This window comes from Panicum hallii, chromosome 3 (genome assembly GCF_002211085.1).
Source record: "Panicum hallii strain FIL2 chromosome 3, PHallii_v3.1, whole genome shotgun sequence".
Classification (NCBI taxonomy): Eukaryota; Viridiplantae; Streptophyta; class Magnoliopsida; order Poales; family Poaceae; genus Panicum; species Panicum hallii.
In genome coordinates this window covers 8,706,447-8,727,147 of record NC_038044.1, presented here as the reverse complement: position 1 = coordinate 8,727,147, position 20,701 = coordinate 8,706,447, and the positions used below count along the sequence as shown (strand labels likewise).

Below are 20,701 nucleotides of genomic sequence, written 5' to 3'. Positions count from 1 at the left end.
GCATTGACCCATGAATACTAGGTACAGTACGCTAGCGGGTTAGCATCTTGCAGGAACAGCACTCGATGAAGAATTGACAATGTGATGCGGTACTTGTGCGGGCGCATGCAGGAGGGGAGAAAAAAAAGGGGGCAGGAGCTCTACCAACCTGCGTGTGCCCGTGCCAGCGGGCGTGCGCGGCGGGAGCGTCAACGGGGCAATCGATTGGGTTGGCCACGCGGAGATGCGGACGAACGGGACGGGACGTCTCGGCATGCCATGTTCAGCTCGAGCTCGTAAGGAGCGGCGCTCGTCAGCTGGATCGGCGAGTCCGGGGTCCCCATGTTGCTTGTCGCCGGGTTCCATCTCGCTCCTCTGACTTGTTGTCTTGCCAAGAGACAGCGCGCAGGCACAGTAGCGCCTGCCAAATCTCTGCGGAAGTCACGGAGGATCCGGAGCCGATGGCATCTAGGTAGACGTCAACGGGTTGGCATGGCAGGCCAGATGTGGAACTGTGGACTTACTCCGGTTGCGTTCGCATGTCAAGGTGGTTTCTGGTCTCCGGTCTGGTAGAAGCGGCGGCAACCGTTTTTGTGCGGGCGCAGGGCCAGTGTGGTGGCTCCTGCAGATCGACGATGACGGAGACAGAGCAATCGACGGCGCCGGCTTCGGCGCCATTACGTCGAGCACCTCGCGGGCGGCAGCCGGCAGGTGATCGAGACGGCGTCCGAGAAATCGCAAGCGGTGTAAGAGGTTAAGAGATCGGTAGCTCTTTCCGATGCCACGCCGCCATGGGATCTAAGCTGCGAGAGCGGGTGGGGCAGAAACCCGCGGTGAAGCGCGAAGGCCGCGGGGCTTCTCGTGCGGCGGCCGTCGGGCGCCAACAGCCACGGGAACCGCCATGGCCGCCCGCCGCGCCGCTATCGAACACGAGAAGTGAATGACCAGAGAGAGCCCCGCCAGCGTCAGGGATTCGTGTGGTGTTGGGCCTGGAAGGCCAGCGGAGGTGGCCCACGGCCCCACTGTGTGCTCCTTTGGAGATCTGGGCCCACTTCCGTCCTTCAAATCGCTGTGCTGATTTTAGTGCTTTGCCTTCATTTCCGGCCCGGATCTCCCCGGCCCTGTATTTGGGCCTGACAGTCACTGACACACACCATTCATCCGCGCTGGTGCACCTCACAGATTCACAATAATGTTCGTTGTCTATGTTCAGCTCAAAAAAAAAAAGAAAAAAAGAATCTAGCATTGTCAAAATCAATCTTTAGATGAACTTTTCAGAAAAGAGTAACATTTTAACAGATTCATGTATTTTTACCTCTACACATATATATATTTACAAAAAAGACCACAAAGAAAACACCTTTACGGCCACACACTATCCACAAGGGCCCTTTCACAATCTGTTTCTTAGTCATATATGACACAGATTATGTTGTTACAAAGAGTGACATGGTGCAAGACATCTTACTCCCTGGTTTACATGGGCATCAACGTACTAGAGCAGAGCAGGCAAACCCAGCTGCACTGCACACTGCCGTGCCATCCCCATGGGAGGACATCAGTAGCTGGTTGTCAGTGCTGATGGCAGCATGTTCTCCCTGACGACGGTGATGGGGCAGGCCGCGTGGTTCACCACGTAGGTGCTCACGCTCCCCATCAGAACCCTAATCATGCCAAGAACGAACAGAAGGTAGGAGTGATCATCAGGCAAAGAGAGCATTATTCTGAACAACTCTGAACTCCGAAGGAAATAAAGAAGCAGAGGATCCATGCATCTATATATACTGCACCTCTTGACGGCGCTGAGCCCTCTGTTGCCGACGACCAGCCACTGTAGCGGGACCTTGTGCACCGCCTCCGTGAGCTTCCTGGCCGGGTCGCCCCAGAGCACCTTGGCGAAGACCTGGACCCCTCGCTGGGCGGCCGCCCGCGCGAGGATATCCAGCGTCTCCCGGTCCAGCGCCAGGCCGTAGATCTTGCTCACCCGGGGGTCCGACAGCTCCAGCAGCGGGATCAGCGCTGCGAAAATCCCCTGATGAGCGCCTGGAAACCTCTAGGCTCTGGCTGATCCTTCCTTATTAACAAGCATAAAGGCACACCGGGGAGGGGGGGAAGAGACGGGGAAAAAATGTCGTACGCGAGCCGTCGCGTTCCCAGAGGTGCGCCACACCCTCCTCGTACTGGTACGAGGCCTTGGCGTGGATCAGGATGAGGCGGTCGCCGGGCGCCGCCAGGTTCGCCGCCGCCCACCGCAGCGCGTTCTTGCTGCACGGCGAGAAGTCCACCGCCACGCCGACGTTCCGCCCGGCCATGCCGATCGCGACAGCCACGACGCGTAGCTTCCGTCCAAGGAAGAAGTACTTGTAATAAGCAACCTGAGTGCCCCAGGGAAAGCCGGTGAAGCTTCACTTGGGCTTCGAGATGAACTGGCACGGCTTAACCGGCAAAGGCGAACGGATCTCCTTATATATAGACGGCAGAGCCGAAGCCTCCCTATATATATATATTCGGGAATGGTAGTTTCAGCGCGTCCGATGAAACAGCTAGAATCGGGCGGCGCCTCACCCGTCAAAAGCACCTCCAATTAAGAAAACAAATCATTCTTATCCGAACGCCGCTTCTCCACACTGCAACTATTCATTTTGCAAGCGCAGCCCCCTCCCCTCTTCTCCCCTTGCTCCGCGGGTGCCGCACGAGGCCGGCGGCGACAAGTGTGGCGCCTCGTCCTCGCAGTCCTGCTCCACGGCGGGCAGCACACCATCATCCCGTCGCTGAGGAAGGCGCTGTCGTCGTCTTCGGCGCTGGCGACACCAGTGCCAGCGGAGACGAAGGATGAGATGGAGCGCGTGTTCTGCAAGTTCGACGCAAACGATGACAGTCGGATCTTACGGTCGGAGCTAGTGGCGCTGTTCGAGAGCGTGGGCAACGCGGCCACCGACGACGAGGTGTCGCGCGTAATGGAGGAGGCCGACGCCGACGCCGTTGAGGAGAACCTCGCTCGCGCGTGCAGCGGCGCGCGAGGGCGACCGTGGGATCTCCGGGGCGGCGGCGCACGAGGCCAGCAGCGTGCACCGCGCGGGCGGCGGCGACCTCCAAGCTGGCGGTGAGAGATCCGGGGGCGGCGAGCCCCATGATATTGCAGTAGAATTCTTCTTGCCGATTGATTTTTTGTGGAGGCAGTTTTTTTCATGTTGCGCCTGTATGAATTTGATATTGCATTAGTATTGTTTTGATGCTGCGTGAATTTGACTGGATGTTGTATGAAATAGAGCTATGATGTTGCGGTAGAAATTTTACTCTTTGCAGATGTTTTGATACATTTCAGTACGTGTTTTGATACATTTCAGTACGTGTTTTTTGATGTTGCAAATATTAATTTTTTTATATTGCAAGTGCATATTTTTAATGTTGCCACGGAGAGTCCGATAAAACATATTATCGGACTGGCCGCTAGCAGCTCCTATATATATTCCGTTGGCTAGTTGAACTTGCAACTCGCTGGATTCGGATTCCTTACCGGCGTTTCTAGTCCCGCGGCGACGCGGCACGCCGGCGGCTCGCCGGTCCTGGCGCCACCCGGATTGACGATGAGCGGCGCGTCGCGCAAAAGCGAACGGAAACATCGACGTACGCACGGGAGGAATCGGATTCCGCGCTGTGCGTGCCGGTATGTGCTCTAATTTATCTACCAGAAAACTATGGGAAGTTTTTCAAAATCGAGGATCGTTGCTCATGGAAGTGGAACTGGTGACTTCTAGAAATTAGTAGGTTTTGGAAGAGCTGTGCAACGAATTCTTCTATCAATTTTGCAACTTTTGCCGAGCGGTCACGGATAATCTTCACTAAATTAGTGAAGGGTTAACCCCCTTTCGGTCTCAAATACTTGAGGTTCTTGACCAAAATTTAATCGAATTTCAATTTGTTTCATCAATACAAGATTATTATAAGGATATATGGCATGCGCGCACCATTTCACCAAGTGCAAACCAAGAGCATTTTTTTTATTTGTATGAAGCCACATTTCGAGACAAATCTACTCGTATCATTTTCAGATATCCAGAATCCATTATTTTAGACGAGAGAGAATAATTGTTTGAGCTGCACAGCAGTGACGCTGACATTGCTGGGCTTCAATCGAGCAATGGGCTGGGGTGAATGTCGCTGTACCTGCGTAATGCGGGCCAGATCTTTCGTTCCGTTTGAGGCGGCAGGACCGCAGGAGGAACCAGCCCATCCTGCGAAGAAGAAAGGAAACGTAGTGACAACTGGGCCAACTGGGCCCTTCATGAGCAATATGATGTCGTCGTCTTTGTGCCGTCGTCGCTTCGATTGTTGATGGGCGGTGTGTCAGCTACTGAGACAACACTGTTAACAATATAGTAATGCAAATCATGGAAACTTCACGTGCCACTCACATGTGACAGCGTGGCCACGCTTTTGCTTGCTCCCTACTCAGTAAGTTTGGATCACCCCACTGTTCAAAAAACGTTTGGATCACACCCCCACCAATCAATTGATTAATCACGTGCCTGTCACGATCTATGACAAAAAGCTTTGCTTATTAGCGGAGCATGGTTTCCAGCAGAGCTGCATATTCGCGTGCCCGAACAGCCCTTTGATGATTTGATCCGAACTCAAGTCAGCATGCCTGCCAAGTGATGCATCTCCCTTGGCTTTGGATAAATGTGCCATACGCCGAAAATTAGTGGAACGCTCTCCACACTGAAATCTTGCATGCATTAGTGAGTGTGACCAAGGTAGAATTACAGTCTAAGCTGAAAAAAGTTATCTTGCTGGAAATGGAACCTTTTGATACCTGAATCGAAAACCTTCAATCTGATGGTGTGGTTCCGGAAACAAAACCATAATCGTCCAAGCAAAGCATGTCCCCCGCAGCAGATCCGCAGCCTCGTGCCGTCGTGGCCGGTGGCCGCTGGTTAGTTAGCACGTCGGCAGGCCGCACCACACTTCGACAAACTACACCATCTCCTCGGCGCCACTGCCGCGCGCTTCCTCGGCAAGCACGCAAGCCTGAGATTCGATCCCCCCGCGCCCCCCCTCCTCGGCGTCGCCACCGCAATCTCACGGCGTCTACGCAGCCCACCCACCACCACCTCTCCCCCCTCACGGGATCACGAGACCACGCCGCGGGATTCACGAGACCGGGAGCGCAGAGATCTGTGCCGCACCGAGCCGAGCCGAGCCGAGCTGAGCTTACTCTGCTCTGCCGTACTCTGCTTATGCCGCCGAGGTAGAGTCCGCGGGGGGCGGGGGGAGGTACGGCCGCCTACTCCGGCGGTGGCCGCGGCCTAGCCTCCTCGGTCGGTTGGCGGGATGAAGCCGCGGAGGTTTGGCTACGGCCGGGGCAGGCGTGCGGTGGCGCTGCTCGTGCTGCTGCTCTGCCTCTGCCTCAGCAGCGCCTTCCTCCTCCTGCTCCACGGCTCCTCCGGTCCGCTGGAGCCCGCGGCGGAGGAGAAGGCGGCGGCGGGGGCGAGGGTGGCGGAGGCCCGGGCGGAGGTGGAGGAGGCGCCGCTGCCGCCGGGGAACTCCAAGGTCGCCTTCCTCTTCATCGCGCGCAACCGCCTCCCGCTCGAGCTCGTCTGGGACGCCTTCTTCCGCGTACGAATCCCCGAATTCCGCTCCTCAAAATTCGCTCTTTTCCCTGTGACCGTTGCCGCCCAATGCCACTCCATGCCTGCGTTTGGATTCTGCTGACTGTGATATGTTATGCATTTGATCAGGGTGACAAGGAGGGGAGGTTCTCCATCTTCGTGCACTCGCGGCCGGGCTTCGTGCTCACCCGCGCCACCACCCGGTCCCGATTCTTCTACAACCGCCAGGTCAACAACAGCATCCAGGTCGGCACATTCTCGGCGTATTCATGAACATTGAATTGTATTGAATTGTAATTGCGTCGTCTGCACCGTTGCTCTTGCTGAGGTAGGCTGCCCTGTTTGGTGCAGGTGGATTGGGGGGAGGCAAGCATGATCACAGCTGAGCGCATTCTGCTCAGCCATGCTCTCAAGGACCCGCTCAATGAGCGCTTTGTCTTTGTCTCCGACAGGTACACACTTCAATGAGATTTTTGAGAATGCCGTGCACAAATTCTGATCTAGGATTTATGTAGAGAATGCTATCTGGGGTTAAATGCGAGGACTTGTCTATCTCTGTGTGTATCAACCAAGCATGTGTGATTTTTAGTTATTGATGTAGTTGTAGCAAGTAATTTTTTTAGAGCTCATTAGTATTAGTGATGCTTTTGGAATCTGCAATTTGTCGCTTTCGCTTGTTTTGGGTTTCAAAAAAAAAAATTGTATTTACAAACAATGAACTACTTGTCTTGATTCAACTGGCGAATCCTCAATGAGATTTATCGTTCATGATTACATCAAATAAATATGTTCAAGGAACTATACATATTGCTGTACAAAAAAAAAGGAGAACCAGAACATACTGATAAATTAGTGGCCCTTTGTAATTACAAATTGGTGTAGATAAATAGCATAGCAGTTCAAATGTTGCTGTAGTTATCCTGAGATATTGTACTACAACCACGGAGCTTATGTAGAATAAGCTAAACCCCATATGATTGATCATTTGACTGTTGGATGTCAGTTGCGCAGTAACACATTGAACTACCTTTAGTATTAACGCTCTGTATTACATCTACAAAATCTAGATAACATTTTTTTCTGTACTAATAACTAAAACCACTGCCTAGTTCTACTTCTGTTACTGTCAACAGTCCCTATGATTTTTTTTTTGCTTCATTCATCACTGGGAATTTTGGACCATAATTTTGATCCGTGCTTACAAGGATCTTATCTCTCTGGCAGCTGTGTACCATTGTACAACTTCAGCTACACTTATGACTACATAATGTCATCATCAACCAGCTTCGTAGACAGGTATAAACATCTGAAGATTCTGTGGTCTTGCTTATTCCAATATTTTTATGTATGTAATTGGAAATTTATTTTAACCCCTTTTCCCTTTACGATTTATCTACGTTTTCTTGTGTCTTGATCGTGTAGATAAATTACACAGCAAACTGCAGGCTTGCAGCTGAAATGTCTTTTTTTTTTTGCCTTTAATATCTCCCAATTGTATTGTGCTGGTTGTAGTTTTGCTGATACAAAGGCGGGGCGATACAATCCAAGAATGGACCCAATTATCCCAGTTGAGAATTGGAGAAAAGGCTCACAGGTGGCCCTTTTACCTTTTATTATAAAGGAAGATGAGATGTTACATTGATAATTCATTTTGATGCCTCTACCACTGAAATTCTATGCACACATTATTTCCAGTGGGCAGTACTAATTAAAAGGCATGCTGAAGTTGTAGTTGAAGACGAAGTGGTGTTGCCAGAATTCCAGAAGCATTGCAGGGTATATATATCTTAATATTTGTACACAGATAAGTTTGAGAACGGTAGTAGGTGAGTAGGTATTAGATAGTCAAAACTGTCAATTATTGTCGATAGGTTTTTGCATGTTATGGAAACATGCATAGTTCACAGGGGATGAGCTCCTATCAAAACGCCAAAAGAACTGGTAAAGTTAGCATGCTAACTGCTGTATATGGGACCACCAACACATGAAAGTTTATTGTTATAAATTAATGTTCGCTCTCCTTTTCCTTCGGTGACAATCCATCCAATTTTTTTATAGCATGGTTTCTCAAATTATTGGATCCTTGCCTTGTTCAGCTTAAGTCCTTTTATCTGTTCTATGTCTAATCTTGACCAATCATATATCTTGTGTGCTGCAGAGGAGACCATTGCCAGAGTTTTGGCGGGATTGGGATCGTCCTATTGTAAGTGAAAATCTTTCAGAACTATCCCAATTTTTTTCCTCAGTGATGTAAAATACTGATTACCATTTTGGTAGTTTTTCCTTGTAAAGTATATCTAACTCCCATCATCATCATCAACAACAACAGCAATTGCATTACTTTACTTAGATTTTTATGATTGCTTTTCATGTGGATATTTTACAAGGGAAGCTCAGATAATTATTATTTTCATTTAAATGTCATTTTTTTTATTTTCACAGCCTGCAGAGGCATGGAAAGCCCATAACTGCATACCAGATGAGCACTATGTTCAGACATTGCTTGCAGTAAGTCAACGGTCATTGCAAGATTCTTCACATGATTTCTTGTGAACTAAGTTCCCTGTTCGTTCAACTCTTCTACAACGCAGCAAACTGGTCTAGAAGAAGAACTTACACGGCGATCAGTTACACATAGTGCATGGGATCTTTCAGCTTCTAAAGATCGTGAAAGGCGTGGATGGCATCCTGTAACATATAAAGTCTCTGATGCTACTCCCGCACTTATTAAGTCTATAAAGGTATATGGCTTCTTCAAATCTGGGCATGTTTCTTTCCTTTAAAAGTTATACACATGCTGAAACAGAACAGCAGATACTTTTGTTCGAGGAAGTTGGGGTAGGCATATCTATGATTAAAGGAGAAACTAAAAGGTCCCATCACCATTTGAATTTAGGTTTGGTTTGCCTTTATTTGACATGGTCAATGAAGTCCATATCATTTACTAAAATGATTCATCTTTTAAAGCAACAAGAACCTGCTTTTTAGGAAATGCAACAAGTTGAATTCCTCAAACCTATAACCCTGGTGGTGTTAAATACTGTCATTCAAGAATAAATTTCACCAAATGTCTGTTTGGAAAACTATTGCTTTTGTAACAGGATTTTCAGCTATGATTCTTGATGTACCAATTTATACCAAAATAAGCTACCTTTAGGTACGCAATATAGTTTATTACTATCACTGAGAATCTATTCTTCTCGATTTTAGGGTATTGATAATATATATTACGAGACTGAAAATAGGAGGGAGTGGTGTACAAGTAATGGAAAACCAGCACCTTGCTTCCTTTTTGCAAGGAAGTTTACACGTGGAGCTGGTCTGAAGCTTCTTGATTCAGTAAGTCCATGGCCTTTCTTTTTAAGTTGTCTTTCTTTTTTTTAAAAAAATGCAATGGTATGCACATACGTTCATATGCAAACTTAGAAGTTAGAACGTAGTATATTAGCCTATGAAATTCCTCTGTCCTTTGCTTACAGTTATTTCAAATTTATTTTGTGCAGTCATTGATAGCAGTAAAGTGAAGAATATAGTCACAGGGGCAACTGCTTTTTAATGGTTTCACCCTTACAAGAATACTGCCAGTTCACACAAATGTAAAGGAAGATACGCAACTACTGGGGAGACAGAAAATAACAGTGACTTTTTTTTGTTCAGTGTGTGGTACTATATTAATCTGTTACACCATAGAAAGGTAAAATACATGTTGTAAAGCAATAATTTTGTTTCTTTTAGTACCTAGGTTGGTGCATCACTAACCCACGATCAGCATTGTAACAACAGTCAGCCAGTTGGTGCTTGAACCCTGAGAAAATTTGTCGGCAAATTTATGAAGAAATGTTCTCTCATACTGTTTGCACACTCATTTTATCGTACACATTGCAGTATTGATCCAATTGAGCGTATGATTCATAGATGCATGTTAAGAATTCTGTTTCATCAGAAATGTGGGGCCATCACAGTAAAATGGTCGAAACCTGTCTGACTTTGATGGTCTCAAGACTTAATTTGCAATTTTTATTGTACTGGCTGGATAAGAAGACATTGTTTTGCCAATTTAATGCTTCAGCGGAGCTCATCATGTTGTTGGTTCAAGTGATATACTGTACAATTTTAATTATGATTCAGAAGGTCTGGTGCTGTTGATATTGTACCAGTAGCCTTACAAGTACAGTACCCATGTAACATGCTAATGACAGAAACCAGAGTCGTACACTTCACTGTGCAGATTGTCTGCGTCGGTGATGGGCCATATCAGTAATCCAACATCACCAAGAGTGTTGAGAACTTGAGATAGCACCGGCATGCCCACCATGAACTGATTGTTACCTGAAGAGACCGTCAAACCATTCATACACTCTGCTCGTAAGTGGTTCTGCTACATCTTTCATACACTCTGCTCGTAAGTGGCCTGTTTGGATCCTTTGGCAAAAGGGCAAATAGCAAAAAATTTACTCTTTTTTTTTTCATTTGGACCCAAACACCCTATAGAAAAAGGAAAGAGCAACAACAGATAGCAAAAGGCAAATGGTAAAAATTTTACCCTTTTACTCTTTTGCTGGTTGGATCCAAACGGACCGGTTCTGTTAATGTCCAGCCATATTCGTCTGGGTGTTCCCGCGGCAGAGTAGCATCATCTGTTTGCTATTTTGCTTCTCATATGTGATCCCTAGTCCCACCACATCGCGTCGGGAAGCGTTTTTCCGATTCACCTTTTCTGAATGGGTCTTGCACGAGGATTGTGATCCTGTGGTACCAAAGGGAAAATAATGATGACGGAGGAGAATGCTGGATGCATGTTGGTTGCATGGGCTGTTAGCCTGGGGTCTATTTCAAGCGTTGCTTGGTCACTTTCAGTTTGCTTAATTTCCCAGGATGTCTGCAACTGTAACGCTAGAACCAAACTAGATAGATCTTTGTGTGGCTGCCTGTCCATTTTGCAAGCCTATGTGTTGTATGTTCTGAGCCTTGCAACCTGGCATTGGGAGCAAGCAGACCCTGATAGCCGCAATGTGTAGGTGACGCTTGTCAGTGTACATCTGATGGCAGTTGTCTCTGTGTGAATTGTGACACCTAAAGTGCAGAAAAGTCTTTTCAACTTTTTTTCTAGTGGTATTTCTGACAAGGAGGTGAAAGAGCCTGGAGGATCTGCCCCAGCTTTTTTACAGCATGTAGCCTGGAGGAGTTGCCGGTCCCCGGCCCGTGACGAGAAAATGTGAAGAGTTGTGTTAGGTTTGGCGAACCAGCGTAAAAATCAGCCACTCTAATGGAAATGAAACCCATAAGAAATTCGTTGGGGCGTAACCCTCTTAGCGACGCGCTACATCGGAACCCGGGTGTGATGTTAAATGGGCAAGGGCCGGGTCGTCATCCCCTCAGGGGCGCGTCGTATCGTGATCCGGGTATAATGATAAGTGAGTAAGGGTCGGGTCGTCGCAGCCTATGTGGCGCGCTACATCTGCGTCCGGGTGTAGTGAAAAATGAGCAAGCGTCTTCGCATTTCTCTCGACGGGTGCGAAGGGTAAGGAAGCTAGCCGAGCCAACTAGGATTCGTGTAGGTAGTTGGAACGTAGGGTCTCTAACAGGTAAGTTAAGAGAACTAGTCGATGTAGCAATTAGGAGGCGTGTAAATATTCTATGCGTGCAGGAGACTAAATGGAAGGGCCAGAAGGCGAAGGAGGTGGAGGGTTCTGGCTTCAAGCTTTGGTACACAAGGACAACTTCGGGTAGGAATGGTGTAGGCATCTTGATCGATAAGAGCCTTAAGAATGGAGTTGTAGATGTTAGGAGGCAAGGCGACCGGATTATCCTAGTGCAGTTGGTCATTGGAGATTTGATTCTGAATGTGATCAGTGCCTATGCCCCTCAGGTAGGTCTTAGTGAGAGCTCCAAGAGTCAGTTCTGGGAAGATCTTGATAGCATGGTTAGTACTGTGCCTATCAGTGAGAAGCTCTTTATAGGAGAAGACCTCAATGGCCATGTGGGTGCGACTAATGTAGTATATGAGCGAGTACACGGGGGTTTCGGGTATAGTAGTAGGAACGAGGGGGAGGATGTTTTGAATTTTGCGTTGGCCTACGACCTGCTGTTAGCGAATACCCTCTTTAGAAAGAGAGAGTCCCATCTAGTGACCTTCCATAGTGGACAATACTCGAGCCAAATCGATTTTATCCTTGCTAGGAGAGAGGATAGACGTGCCTGCTTAGATTGTAAGGTGATACTTGGGGAGTATGTTGTCCCCCAACACAAGCTTGTGGTGGCGGATTTTCGTTTTCGGGTACGTACCCACCGGGACAAACATGCCAAGATTGCGAGAACGAAGTGGTGGAAGCTTAGAGGGGAAGAGGCACAAACGTTTGAGGAGAGGATGCTAGGCGAGGGGTCTTGGGAAGAAAGAGCAGATGTAGATGATATGTGGCTAAAGATAGCGACATGTGTTCGGAAGGTGGCGTTAGAAGTGTTTGGTGTGAGTAGGGGAGGCAAGCAGGAAGTGAAAGAGAGTTGGTGGTGGAATGACGAGATGCAAATGGCTATTAAGGAGAAGAAGGAGTGTTTCAAACGCCTTCACCTCGACAAGAGCGCAACCAACATCGAGGGCTATAGATTAGCAAAAAGGTGTGCAAAGCGAGCTGTAAGTGTAGCGAAAGGTCAGGCTTTTGATGACCTTTATCAACGGCTAGATACGAAGGAAGGAGAGAAGGACATTTATAGGATAGTTAGGACCCGCGAGAGGAAGACAAGGGACATAAACCAAATCAAATGCATCAAGGATGGGACAGATCGACTTCTGGTGAAGGATGAGGAGATCAAGGACAGATGGCGAGAATACTTCGACAAGTTGTTTAATGGAGAAAATGAGGGTCCTACCTTTGAGTTGGACGACTCATTTGATGATACCAACAGACGCTTTGTGAGGAGGATTCAGGAGGCAGAGATCGGAGAGGCTTTGAAAAGTATGAAGGGAGGTAAAGCGATGGGCCCCGATGGCATCCCCATTGAGGTGTGGAGATGCCTGGACGAGAGGGCGGTAGTATGGTTAACTAAACTTTTTAACCTAATTTTTCGGTCAAATAAGATGCCGGAGGAATGGAGGAGAAGTATATTAGTACCGATCTTCAAGAATAAGGGAGATGTTCAAAGATGTACTAACTACCGGGGGATTAAGCTGATGAGCCATACGATGAAGGTTTGGGAGAGGGTTATCGAGCATCGCCTAAGAAGATTGACAAGGGTGACCCAAAACCAGTTTGGGTTCATGCCTGGGAGGTCGACCATGGAGGCGATTTTCTTAGTACGACAGTTGATAGAGAGATATAGAGAGGAGAAGAAGGACTTACACATGGTCTTTATTGACCTAGAGAAGGCGTATGACAAAGTACCGAGAGACGTCATGTGGTGGGCCTTGGAAAAACACAAAGTCCCAACTAAGTATATTACCCTCATCAAGGATATGTACAAGGATGCGATGACTTGTGTTCGAACATGTGATGGCGATACCAGTGACTTTCCAATTAAAATAGGGCTACATCAGGGGTCAGCATTGAGCCCTTATCTATTTGCTTTGGTGATGGATGAGGTCACAAGGGACATACAGGGTGATATCCTCTGATGTATGCTCTTTGCTGATGATGCGGTGCTAGTTGATGAGAGTAGAGCAGGGGTTAGAGCTGTGGAGACACACGCTAGAGTCGAGGGGGTTCAGACTGAGTAGGACCAAGACCGAGTATATGATGTGCCACTTTAGCCCGACTAGGCATGAGGATGGGGACGTTAGCCTCGAAGGTCAAGTGGTGGCCAAGAAGGATACTTTCCAGTATCTAGGATCAATACTTCAGAAAGATGGAGACATTGATGAAGATGTTAGACATAGAATTTCAGCCGGTTGGTTGAAGTGGCGGCAGGATTCGGGCATCCTCTGTGATAAGAAGGTGCCACAGAGGCTAAAAGGTAAGTTCTATAGGACGGCGATTCTCCCGGCGATGCTATACGGTGCTGAATGTTGGCCTACAAAAAGGCAACGTGTCCAGTAACTGAGTGTAGCAGAGATGCGTATGCTGCGTTGGTTCTGCGGGCATACAAGAAGGGATATAGTCCGGAACGAAGATTCGAGATAGGGTAGGGGTGGCACCTATCGAGGAGAAGGTGATTCAACATCGGTTGAGATGGTTTGGACATGTACAACGGAGGCCTCCCGAGGCGCCGGTGCGTAGTGGAGTTTTAAAGCGGAGCGATAATGTAAAGAGAGATAGAGGTAGACCTAGACTAACTTGGAACGAGACGGTTAAGAGAGACCTTAAGGAGTGGAATATCGCTAAGGAATTAGCTATGGATAGGAGCGCTTGGAGATTAGCAATTAACGTACCTGAACCGTGACCTTTGTTATTTTTTATTTAACCCCTAACTCTTCCTTTGGCTTGTGCTCTTTTTATGTTTCTTATTCTTGTTTTCTGTGGATTTCATCTCTAGCCTACCCCAACTTGCTTGGGACAAAAGGCTAAATTGTTGTTGTTGTTGTTGTTGTGGAGTTGGAACATCAACTGAATGATCTGTACCGGCTCTAACTTCTATGGCTCCTGACAGCATGTTTCCGGACAAACTTTGGAAAGCAGTAGCTTAATCTTAAACAGGTTCCGCGGAGAAGCTTGTAAAAAAAGCGAGTTCCTGGCACGTGTTTCATTAAGATGGGATATTTTGGAATGCACGAGCAAACGTATTCCATGTTCTTTGACACGGTATTTGAAATCATCGATGAATGCAAAATCAACTGAAGGTGCAACACGCCATGCCGGCGACAACAGGCATCCAATTCGGTCATGAAAAGAGCTGCTTGTAGTCTTTTTCAAAAGGACCAACTGCCCAAGGAATTAATTGGGTATACCTAGGTTAGGCTTGTAAACGTAGTAAATCCATTCTTTTGATCCATATTGCACAGAATCTTGTTGGTAGGCCCTAGGCTAGGCTTTCACAGACCCCACACTGGACACTGGGCGGCAACACCAACAATTGCTCCCACTGAGATATGGATGGATGGAGATATCTAATCTTTCCTCCACACCACTCTGTCCAAAACCAAAAGGGCACCAGTGCAGCACTGCATATGCAATGCAGGCACTGCCATGCAGCTGCTATGTGGGCCTCTATCTCCCTTGAGCAAAATGCAGCATGGACTGGCACTGTCTCAGTCTCACTGCCTGTGTGGGGTCCTGTGGGGCTGTAGGTCACTGTGGGTGGGTGTAGGACTAGGAGAGCAGCCAAGAGAGCTGGATCCACTGCAGCAATGGCAATGGCATGCTTGACTGCCTTGAGTGGTGGTGAAGACTGAAGAAAGACTGGAGAGTGCTTACATGATCCTGGCTCCCTTTTCCCCTTTTGCAGCTAAGGTTGTCAAATCAAGCTCAAGAGGTGTGTGTTGTTAGTTAGTCCTCACTCACTTGGTATCATGGCACTAATGATTGTGGCCTTGAACATTCTGCTCTGTCTTGCACCGAGTCTACTAACAATAAAGGTTGTGTGAGGCTCTGCATGGTTCTGGTAATGGAGATCCTGCCTTTGATGATTGGAAAGGGGAAAACAAAAGAAGAAGAAAGAAAGGAGAAAGCATAAAAAAAGATGCTATAAAGATTAAAGGGGCATGCTAGCATGGGCAACATGTGCATTTTGGCTGGGTAATGTGCATACTGTCTCTGGAGTGCTAACACCAGTAGTGCTTACCGATGCAATTAACATTCTTTCCTCACTGCGAGGACAGGGTAAACTTGGTGAGTAAATTCAGATTCAGGACGCTGCTGGCCATCGTGTTGCTTCCCATCAGCAAAAGCTGGGACGGTGAAAGAAAAGGAGGAGCACTTTCGCTGGTGGCCAGGACACGAACAAACAGAAACTACAGAAGGATGCATAGCCACAGGCAGCCGGCAGCGTCCTGAAGGAACTGTCAGGTAAAAGTGATGGCTGCCCTCCTGAAATTCTGTGAGGAGATGGTTGTATGGATCTGAACTGGACGAGGCATTGCTAGTTTTGACTTTTGAGGAGAGGTTCAGTGCGAGCAGAGAGCGCTTGCAGGGAAGGGATTGGCCTGCAAGGAGATAGTGGATTAGGAGCAGTAGGTTCTAGCTTCTGCATATTCTCCTAGCAATGCGGTTGCTGCAAATGGTGGTGGTGGCGCCCTAGCTACAAATGCGGCTGCACCTTGAAATCGAAAGGCTGCCGCGCCTCAGCTCGGAGCTAGTCAGGTAGCGCGATGCACGCCTCAAGCTGCCGTCTTGCATGTAGACCCACAAGCTCGATCGTGCTCTGAAAGTTGCCGCTGGACGCCACCACTGACGTCCACCAAAAGGATGAGAGAGAGAGAGAAGCGGGGGAGGGGGGACATGAACAGCATGCAGGATTAGTAATAAAATCATGGAACCATGGGTCCCGGGGGGACGCGCATTTCGAGGCAATTATACAATAATATGCCGCTGGTCGTCTCATGCGAGGGACTCTGGTCTCTTCAGTTGAATATCTAGGTATAGATATTTTCTATTTTAAATTTCTCGGCAGTTAAAAGATAGAGAGCGAGAATTGCTGTCTGAACCATGTATAAAATATAAAAAAAACGGTTCGAGAATAAAAATTATAGAAAAAAATAGATTTTAGAAACCTGCCCAAGACAATCGAGCCACGAGAGCTCCTCAGCTGCACCTGCACCAACCACCGCACACGGAGGGAGAGCGAGAGTAGTGAGACTGGCTATGCTTCGTCTCGCAGCTTCTTCCTGGTAGCTTTGCCACTTTCATCCATCCATGCACACCTTCATACACATACACATACTGGCATACCACCATGGAGTAGATTGTATTTAACCTTGGGGTTGGTTGCCCAGCTGAAAATGGGAGCTGGAGAGCAACGAGACAAGCGCGGCAGCGCGCGCGCGTAGCGACAGCTCTAGAAGAGGAGAGGAGACCGCGGCAGAAGCAGCCACGCTCCTAATCCCCTACCCCCCCCCCCCCCCCAACCCCCCTGATCCAATACAAAATTCAGGGCACGCAGCAGGCGCCTCCAAAAGAGATCCGCCCTGATAGATGGATCCCCCACGCTGCATCGTCGTCAGCCCAATCATTGCCTCATTTGTTCCCTTCCTCCTCCTCCTCCTCGTCTCCTCCTCCGTCGTCATCCCGGCCTCGGCTGGAGGCGGCGGCGGCAGCAACGGCACGGCGGCGCCGTTCCGGTCGGCCGAGGAGCTGCTCCGGTTCCAGAGGATCAAGGCCCGGCTCGCCAGGACCAGGGACGCCTCCGTCAAGACCATCCAGGCATGCGTTCGTTCGTTCCTGTTCTTGCTCGTGGTCGTCGTCGTGCAGTTGCAGAGGTGGGTGGATGTCGATCTTGGCCATGGTTCTGCTTGGCTGACGATTTCTGGTTTGATTTGCAGAGCCCGGATGGCGATGTCATCGACTGCGTGCCGACGCACCTGCAGCCCGCGTTCGAGCATCCCAAGCTCAGGGGGCACAAGCCAGAGGTACCTGATGTCTGATGATACGATGAACAGTTCGGCACTGGTCTCTGTGTCTGAAAAGGACAAATGCACGGCGTGTTCTTGCTGGATCGGAGCTGACTGGTTGGTGCTCTTGTGCAGAGAGAACCTGCGGAGAGGCCGAGGAGCAGCAGTGGTCGCGTCGACGCCGATGATCGAGACGAAGAGGAGGCATTGCCGCAGGTGTGGCGGCGCTCCGGCGAGTCGTGTCCGGATGGGACGATACCGGTGCGGCGGACCACGGAGGCCGACGTGCTCCGGGCCAGCTCCGTCGGCCGGTTCGGGATGAAGGCCCGGGGCGGCGGTGGCTTCGCGCGGCGCGACTCCACCGGCGGCGGCCATGAGGTCAGTCATCTTGCTGGTCACCGATCGAGCCACCGGAGTCCATCAATTTACACAGGCACATTGTGTAATCTCGCCCCGGGGATAGGCTGGCGTCTGGGGAAAGGTAGAAACCCGCCACATTTCCAAGCTTTTAGAGAGAGAGAGAGAGAGGCGAAAAGGAAGGCAGAAATGGCACCAATAATTGCAGGGTTTCGTGGTTCATCTAATCGTGAATCGTCTAGCTTTTGAGCCTCACCGATTCTCAGCACTGGTGCTGACAGAGGGTGCCGCACATTGCGCTGCATGGTCGTTGATTTCGGTCCACCAGCAAGTGTACTTGTTCTTGCAAACATTTTCACCTTTTTTTCTGGTTTAGGACTTAGAACATGTAACATGCACTCAAAAAAAAAAGAGGGAAAGAAACCGACACCAATGTCGATGCTAGGACTCAAAACCTAAGCAGCTTATGTGGTGTGCGTATTCTGGTGGTGCTGCAGCACGCGGTGGGGTACGTGTCAGGGGGCCAGTTCTACGGCGCCAAGGCGAGCCTGAACGTGTGGCCGGCGCAGGTGGCGTCGCCGGCGGAGTTCAGCCTCTCGCAGATCTGGGTCATCTCCGGCTCCTTCGGCAACGACCTCAACACCATCGAGGCTGGCTGGCAGGTCTGTCCTCTGTCCCTTTCCTTTTTTTTTTCTTCTGAAACTCTTGCCTTCCTGTCACACCCCGCAACTTATGAATGTCACGTTCAGTCCTAGTTTCAGAGTTCACTGTAAAGTTTATCTTTTTTTTCACATGAATAACATTTGATTTGCCTCTAATCTCTGACAATCTTTCTGCGTGAAATTTTCGTTTCAGGTAAGCCCTCAGCTGTACGGTGACAACAACCCAAGGTTCTTCACGTACTGGACAGTAAGCTAGCTCTCTCTTCTTCGGAACTCGTCCTCACCATGCAATTCCCTCCCTCTGTTCGTGCAAGTTGCTCATCATGAGAGTTGAAAGCAAAGCAAATGCCGTGCAGGACGACGCGTACCGGGAGACCGGCTGCTACAACCTGCACTGCTCGGGCTTCGTGCAGACGAGCAGCCGCGTGGCCATCGGCGCCGCCATCTCGCCGATCTCGTCCTACGGCGCCCGGCAGTTCGACATCACCGTGCTCATCTGGAAGGACCCGCGGCAGGGCCACTGGTGGCTGCAGCTCGGCTCCGGCGCGCTCATCGGCTACTGGCCGTCCTCGCTGTTCACGCACCTGGGCGCCCGCGCCGACATGGTGCAGTTCGGCGGCGAGGTCGTGAACGCGCGGCCGGCCGGCGCGCCGCACACGCCCACGCAGATGGGGTCAGGGCGCTTCCCCGGGGAAGGGTACGCGCGCGCCGCCTACTTCCGCAACGTGCAGATCGTCGACTGGGACAACAGCCTCGTGCCCGCCGCCGGGCTCCGGCTCCTCGCCGACCGGCCGGGGTGCTACGACATCGCCGGCGGCAGCGGCGGCGCCTGGGGCACCTACTTCTACTACGGCGGGCCCGGCAGGAACGCACGGTGCCCGTAGGTTGCTACTAGCTAGGAACGGAACCGGATGGGTGTTTCTTTACGTACGTGCTGATCACTGATCAAGAACAAAAGCAAATATATGTGGCAAAATTAAAGCTTTGATTTTTCCCCCCTCTTCACCTGCCTCTCTACATGAATTATATAATGCCATCGTGATGAAATGTTCACAGAATTTTGTTCAATTGTTTTGCGCCATAGTGTTGAAGCCCGACGCAATTAATTAACGATGCAGCCGAAGCCCGTTAGAACGCTGGAATTTCTCCATTTCCACGGGACATAAAATTAGCAGCAAAATTATATATGGTGCCGCTCGTACTTGGCCGGCAGCGTCTGAATGCCGAGATGAGGACGCGCACGTCGCCGTTGTCGTCCGGCGCCGGTGCGGCCTCCGTGGCGGCGGCATGGGGGACGCTGGCAGCCTTGCCCGGTGACGCGGAAGCGACAGCGGCCGCAGCTGCCTGCGAAAAAGGATTGGAGCTTTCATGTAAACGAGCACTATTGAAATGTTAATCTCTGTTTCTTCAAAAAAAAATGCTAATCTCTCCTGGGTGACTTGATTTTCCCTTTCTGCGCGGCCCGAGCTTCTTCATCTTCGTGAGCTTCGTCGGCAGAAACCGTTGCTCTAGTCCCGAGCCAGGCGAGCCTTGCTGCTCCTCCGCGGGCGTCCTCCAAGACTCTTCGACGATGCCGGAGCGCGTGACGGCGGAACGCAGCTCCCTCCGCGCCGCCAGCATTTCCGGTGTCGCTCGGACTTTGAATGGTGCGCACGGGGAGCAGGAGGGGGACGTATAGGCGTAGGCGAGCGGGTGCCGACAGAACCTCGCGCGGAGCTCACGGGAATAGCAGAGGTCGCCGGCGGCGGCGCAAGCTCGGCTGCTCCGGCGCCAGCCCGGAAACATTTTTAAAAAGCCCCCCGGTTTGGATCGCGATTAATAGTCGCGATCCGAGTTAGGGATCCTTTTGTAAAATTACATATGAAGTATTTATATAAAACGCCCCGTGATTTGGATCACGATTATAGATCGCCATCTGATTGGGGTCTATTTGTAAATATTAGGTTAAATATTTGCAAAATTACCCCTGATGAGGATCCAACATTTGAAACAAACCCTTTGTCTCGGGCAGGTGCCGCCGCTCGTACTTGGCCGGCAGCGTCTGGACGCCGACGAGGACGCGCACGTCGCCGTCGTCGTCCGGCGCCGGCTCAGGCGACTGGGTGGCCTCCAAGGAGCCGCGGAGGCGCGGAGGCATGGGGGACGCTGGTAGACTTGTCCGGTGCCGCGGTAGCGGCAGCGTTCGCGCTGGGGTGGCTGCAGCTAGCTGCCTGCGAAGAAGGATTGGGGAACTCGTTGGGGTGGACGACCAAGACGGCCAACGCAAGGAAGCCTGCACCGAGGAGGAAGAGGAGGTGGCCGGCCGGAGATTGGGAAACTGGCTCCCGCAGGGCCCAGCTGCTTGAGCTGCTTGAACCAGGAGGAAGAAGACGACATGGCGATAGCCGATAGCAACTGGAGCAATTAGCTGGAGTTGGGGGGAAAGAATTTTTTTTGAAAAAGGGATAAAAAATTAAATTCAAAAAAGGGTGCCGTTTTGGAAATTTTCGAAAAATGGGTACCCGATCAATGGGCGGGAGGCGTGGGGCCGAAGACCTCTGAAGCGTCCCCCCATCAGGGAAGACTTAAAAGTGTTGATTTATCAGTCCCAGGAGGCTGATAACACTTTTATTACA

General features: G+C 50.0%; 3 protein-coding genes across 4 annotated transcripts; 2 read left to right on the top strand and 1 right to left on the bottom strand.

The window, feature by feature from the left end:
- Positions 1–1,300: 1,300 nt before the first annotated feature.
- LOC112884780 (universal stress protein PHOS32-like) lies at positions 1,301–2,401 on the bottom strand. Its single transcript, XM_025950337.1, has 3 exons — positions 2,117–2,401; positions 1,770–1,998; positions 1,301–1,643 (listed from the first exon to the last, which is right to left on the bottom strand). The coding sequence occupies exons 1-3, from the start codon at positions 2,289–2,291 to the stop codon at positions 1,538–1,540; spliced, it is 510 nt and encodes a 169-aa protein (XP_025806122.1). The 5' UTR covers positions 2,292–2,401; the 3' UTR covers positions 1,301–1,537.
- A 2,519-nt stretch (positions 2,402–4,920) lies between these two features.
- Positions 4,921–9,439, top strand: LOC112884774. Of its 2 annotated transcripts, XM_025950330.1 has the most exons (11): positions 4,923–5,598; positions 5,721–5,837; positions 5,943–6,043; positions 6,816–6,887; positions 7,104–7,185; positions 7,287–7,367; positions 7,750–7,794; positions 8,034–8,099; positions 8,183–8,332; positions 8,802–8,930; positions 9,095–9,439. In XM_025950330.1, the coding sequence occupies exons 1-11, from the start codon at positions 5,314–5,316 to the stop codon at positions 9,113–9,115; spliced, it is 1,149 nt and encodes a 382-aa protein (XP_025806115.1). In that variant the 5' UTR covers positions 4,923–5,313; the 3' UTR covers positions 9,116–9,439. The 2 variants fall into 2 exon arrangements, with proteins under 2 accessions (XP_025806116.1, XP_025806115.1); XM_025950331.1 differs by lacking the exon at positions 7,287–7,367 and having other exon boundaries at positions 4,921–5,598.
- Positions 9,440–16,572: 7,133 nt separating this feature from the next.
- LOC112886496 lies at positions 16,573–19,235 on the top strand. Its single transcript, XM_025952405.1, has 6 exons — positions 16,573–16,879; positions 16,999–17,085; positions 17,203–17,445; positions 17,922–18,086; positions 18,280–18,333; positions 18,443–19,235. Exons 1-6 carry the CDS (start codon positions 16,652–16,654, stop codon positions 18,968–18,970), a joined length of 1,305 nt encoding a protein of 434 aa, XP_025808190.1. The 5' UTR covers positions 16,573–16,651; the 3' UTR covers positions 18,971–19,235.
- Positions 19,236–20,701: the final 1,466 nt, after the last annotated feature.

What these genes read in the sequence shown, in the direction of transcription:
- LOC112884780 (XM_025950337.1), bottom strand. Translation starts at nt 2,291, where the DNA reads ATGGCCGGGCGGAACGTCGGCGTGGCGGTGGACTTCTCGCCGTGCAGC. An exon ending in CTGGGAACGCGACGGCTCGC is followed by an intron (nt 1,999 to 2,116) that starts GTACGACATTTT and finishes GGATTTTCGCAG; the next exon opens with CGCTGATCCCGCTGCTGGAG. An exon ending in GGGCTCAGCGCCGTCAAGAG is followed by an intron (nt 1,644 to 1,769) that starts GTGCAGTATATA and finishes TGGCATGATTAG; the next exon opens with GGTTCTGATGGGGAGCGTGA.
- LOC112884774 (XM_025950330.1), top strand. Translation starts at nt 5,314, where the DNA reads ATGAAGCCGCGGAGGTTTGGCTACGGCCGGGGCAGGCGTGCGGTGGCG. An exon ending in AGGTCAACAACAGCATCCAG is followed by an intron (nt 5,838 to 5,942) that starts GTCGGCACATTC and finishes TGTTTGGTGCAG; the next exon opens with GTGGATTGGGGGGAGGCAAG. An exon ending in GGGATTGGGATCGTCCTATT is followed by an intron (nt 7,795 to 8,033) that starts GTAAGTGAAAAT and finishes TTATTTTCACAG; the next exon opens with CCTGCAGAGGCATGGAAAGC.
- LOC112886496 (XM_025952405.1), top strand. Translation starts at nt 16,652, where the DNA reads ATGGATCCCCCACGCTGCATCGTCGTCAGCCCAATCATTGCCTCATTT. An exon ending in CCACCGGCGGCGGCCATGAG is followed by an intron (nt 17,446 to 17,921) that starts GTCAGTCATCTT and finishes GTGGTGCTGCAG; the next exon opens with CACGCGGTGGGGTACGTGTC. An exon ending in GGTTCTTCACGTACTGGACA is followed by an intron (nt 18,334 to 18,442) that starts GTAAGCTAGCTC and finishes AATGCCGTGCAG; the next exon opens with GACGACGCGTACCGGGAGAC.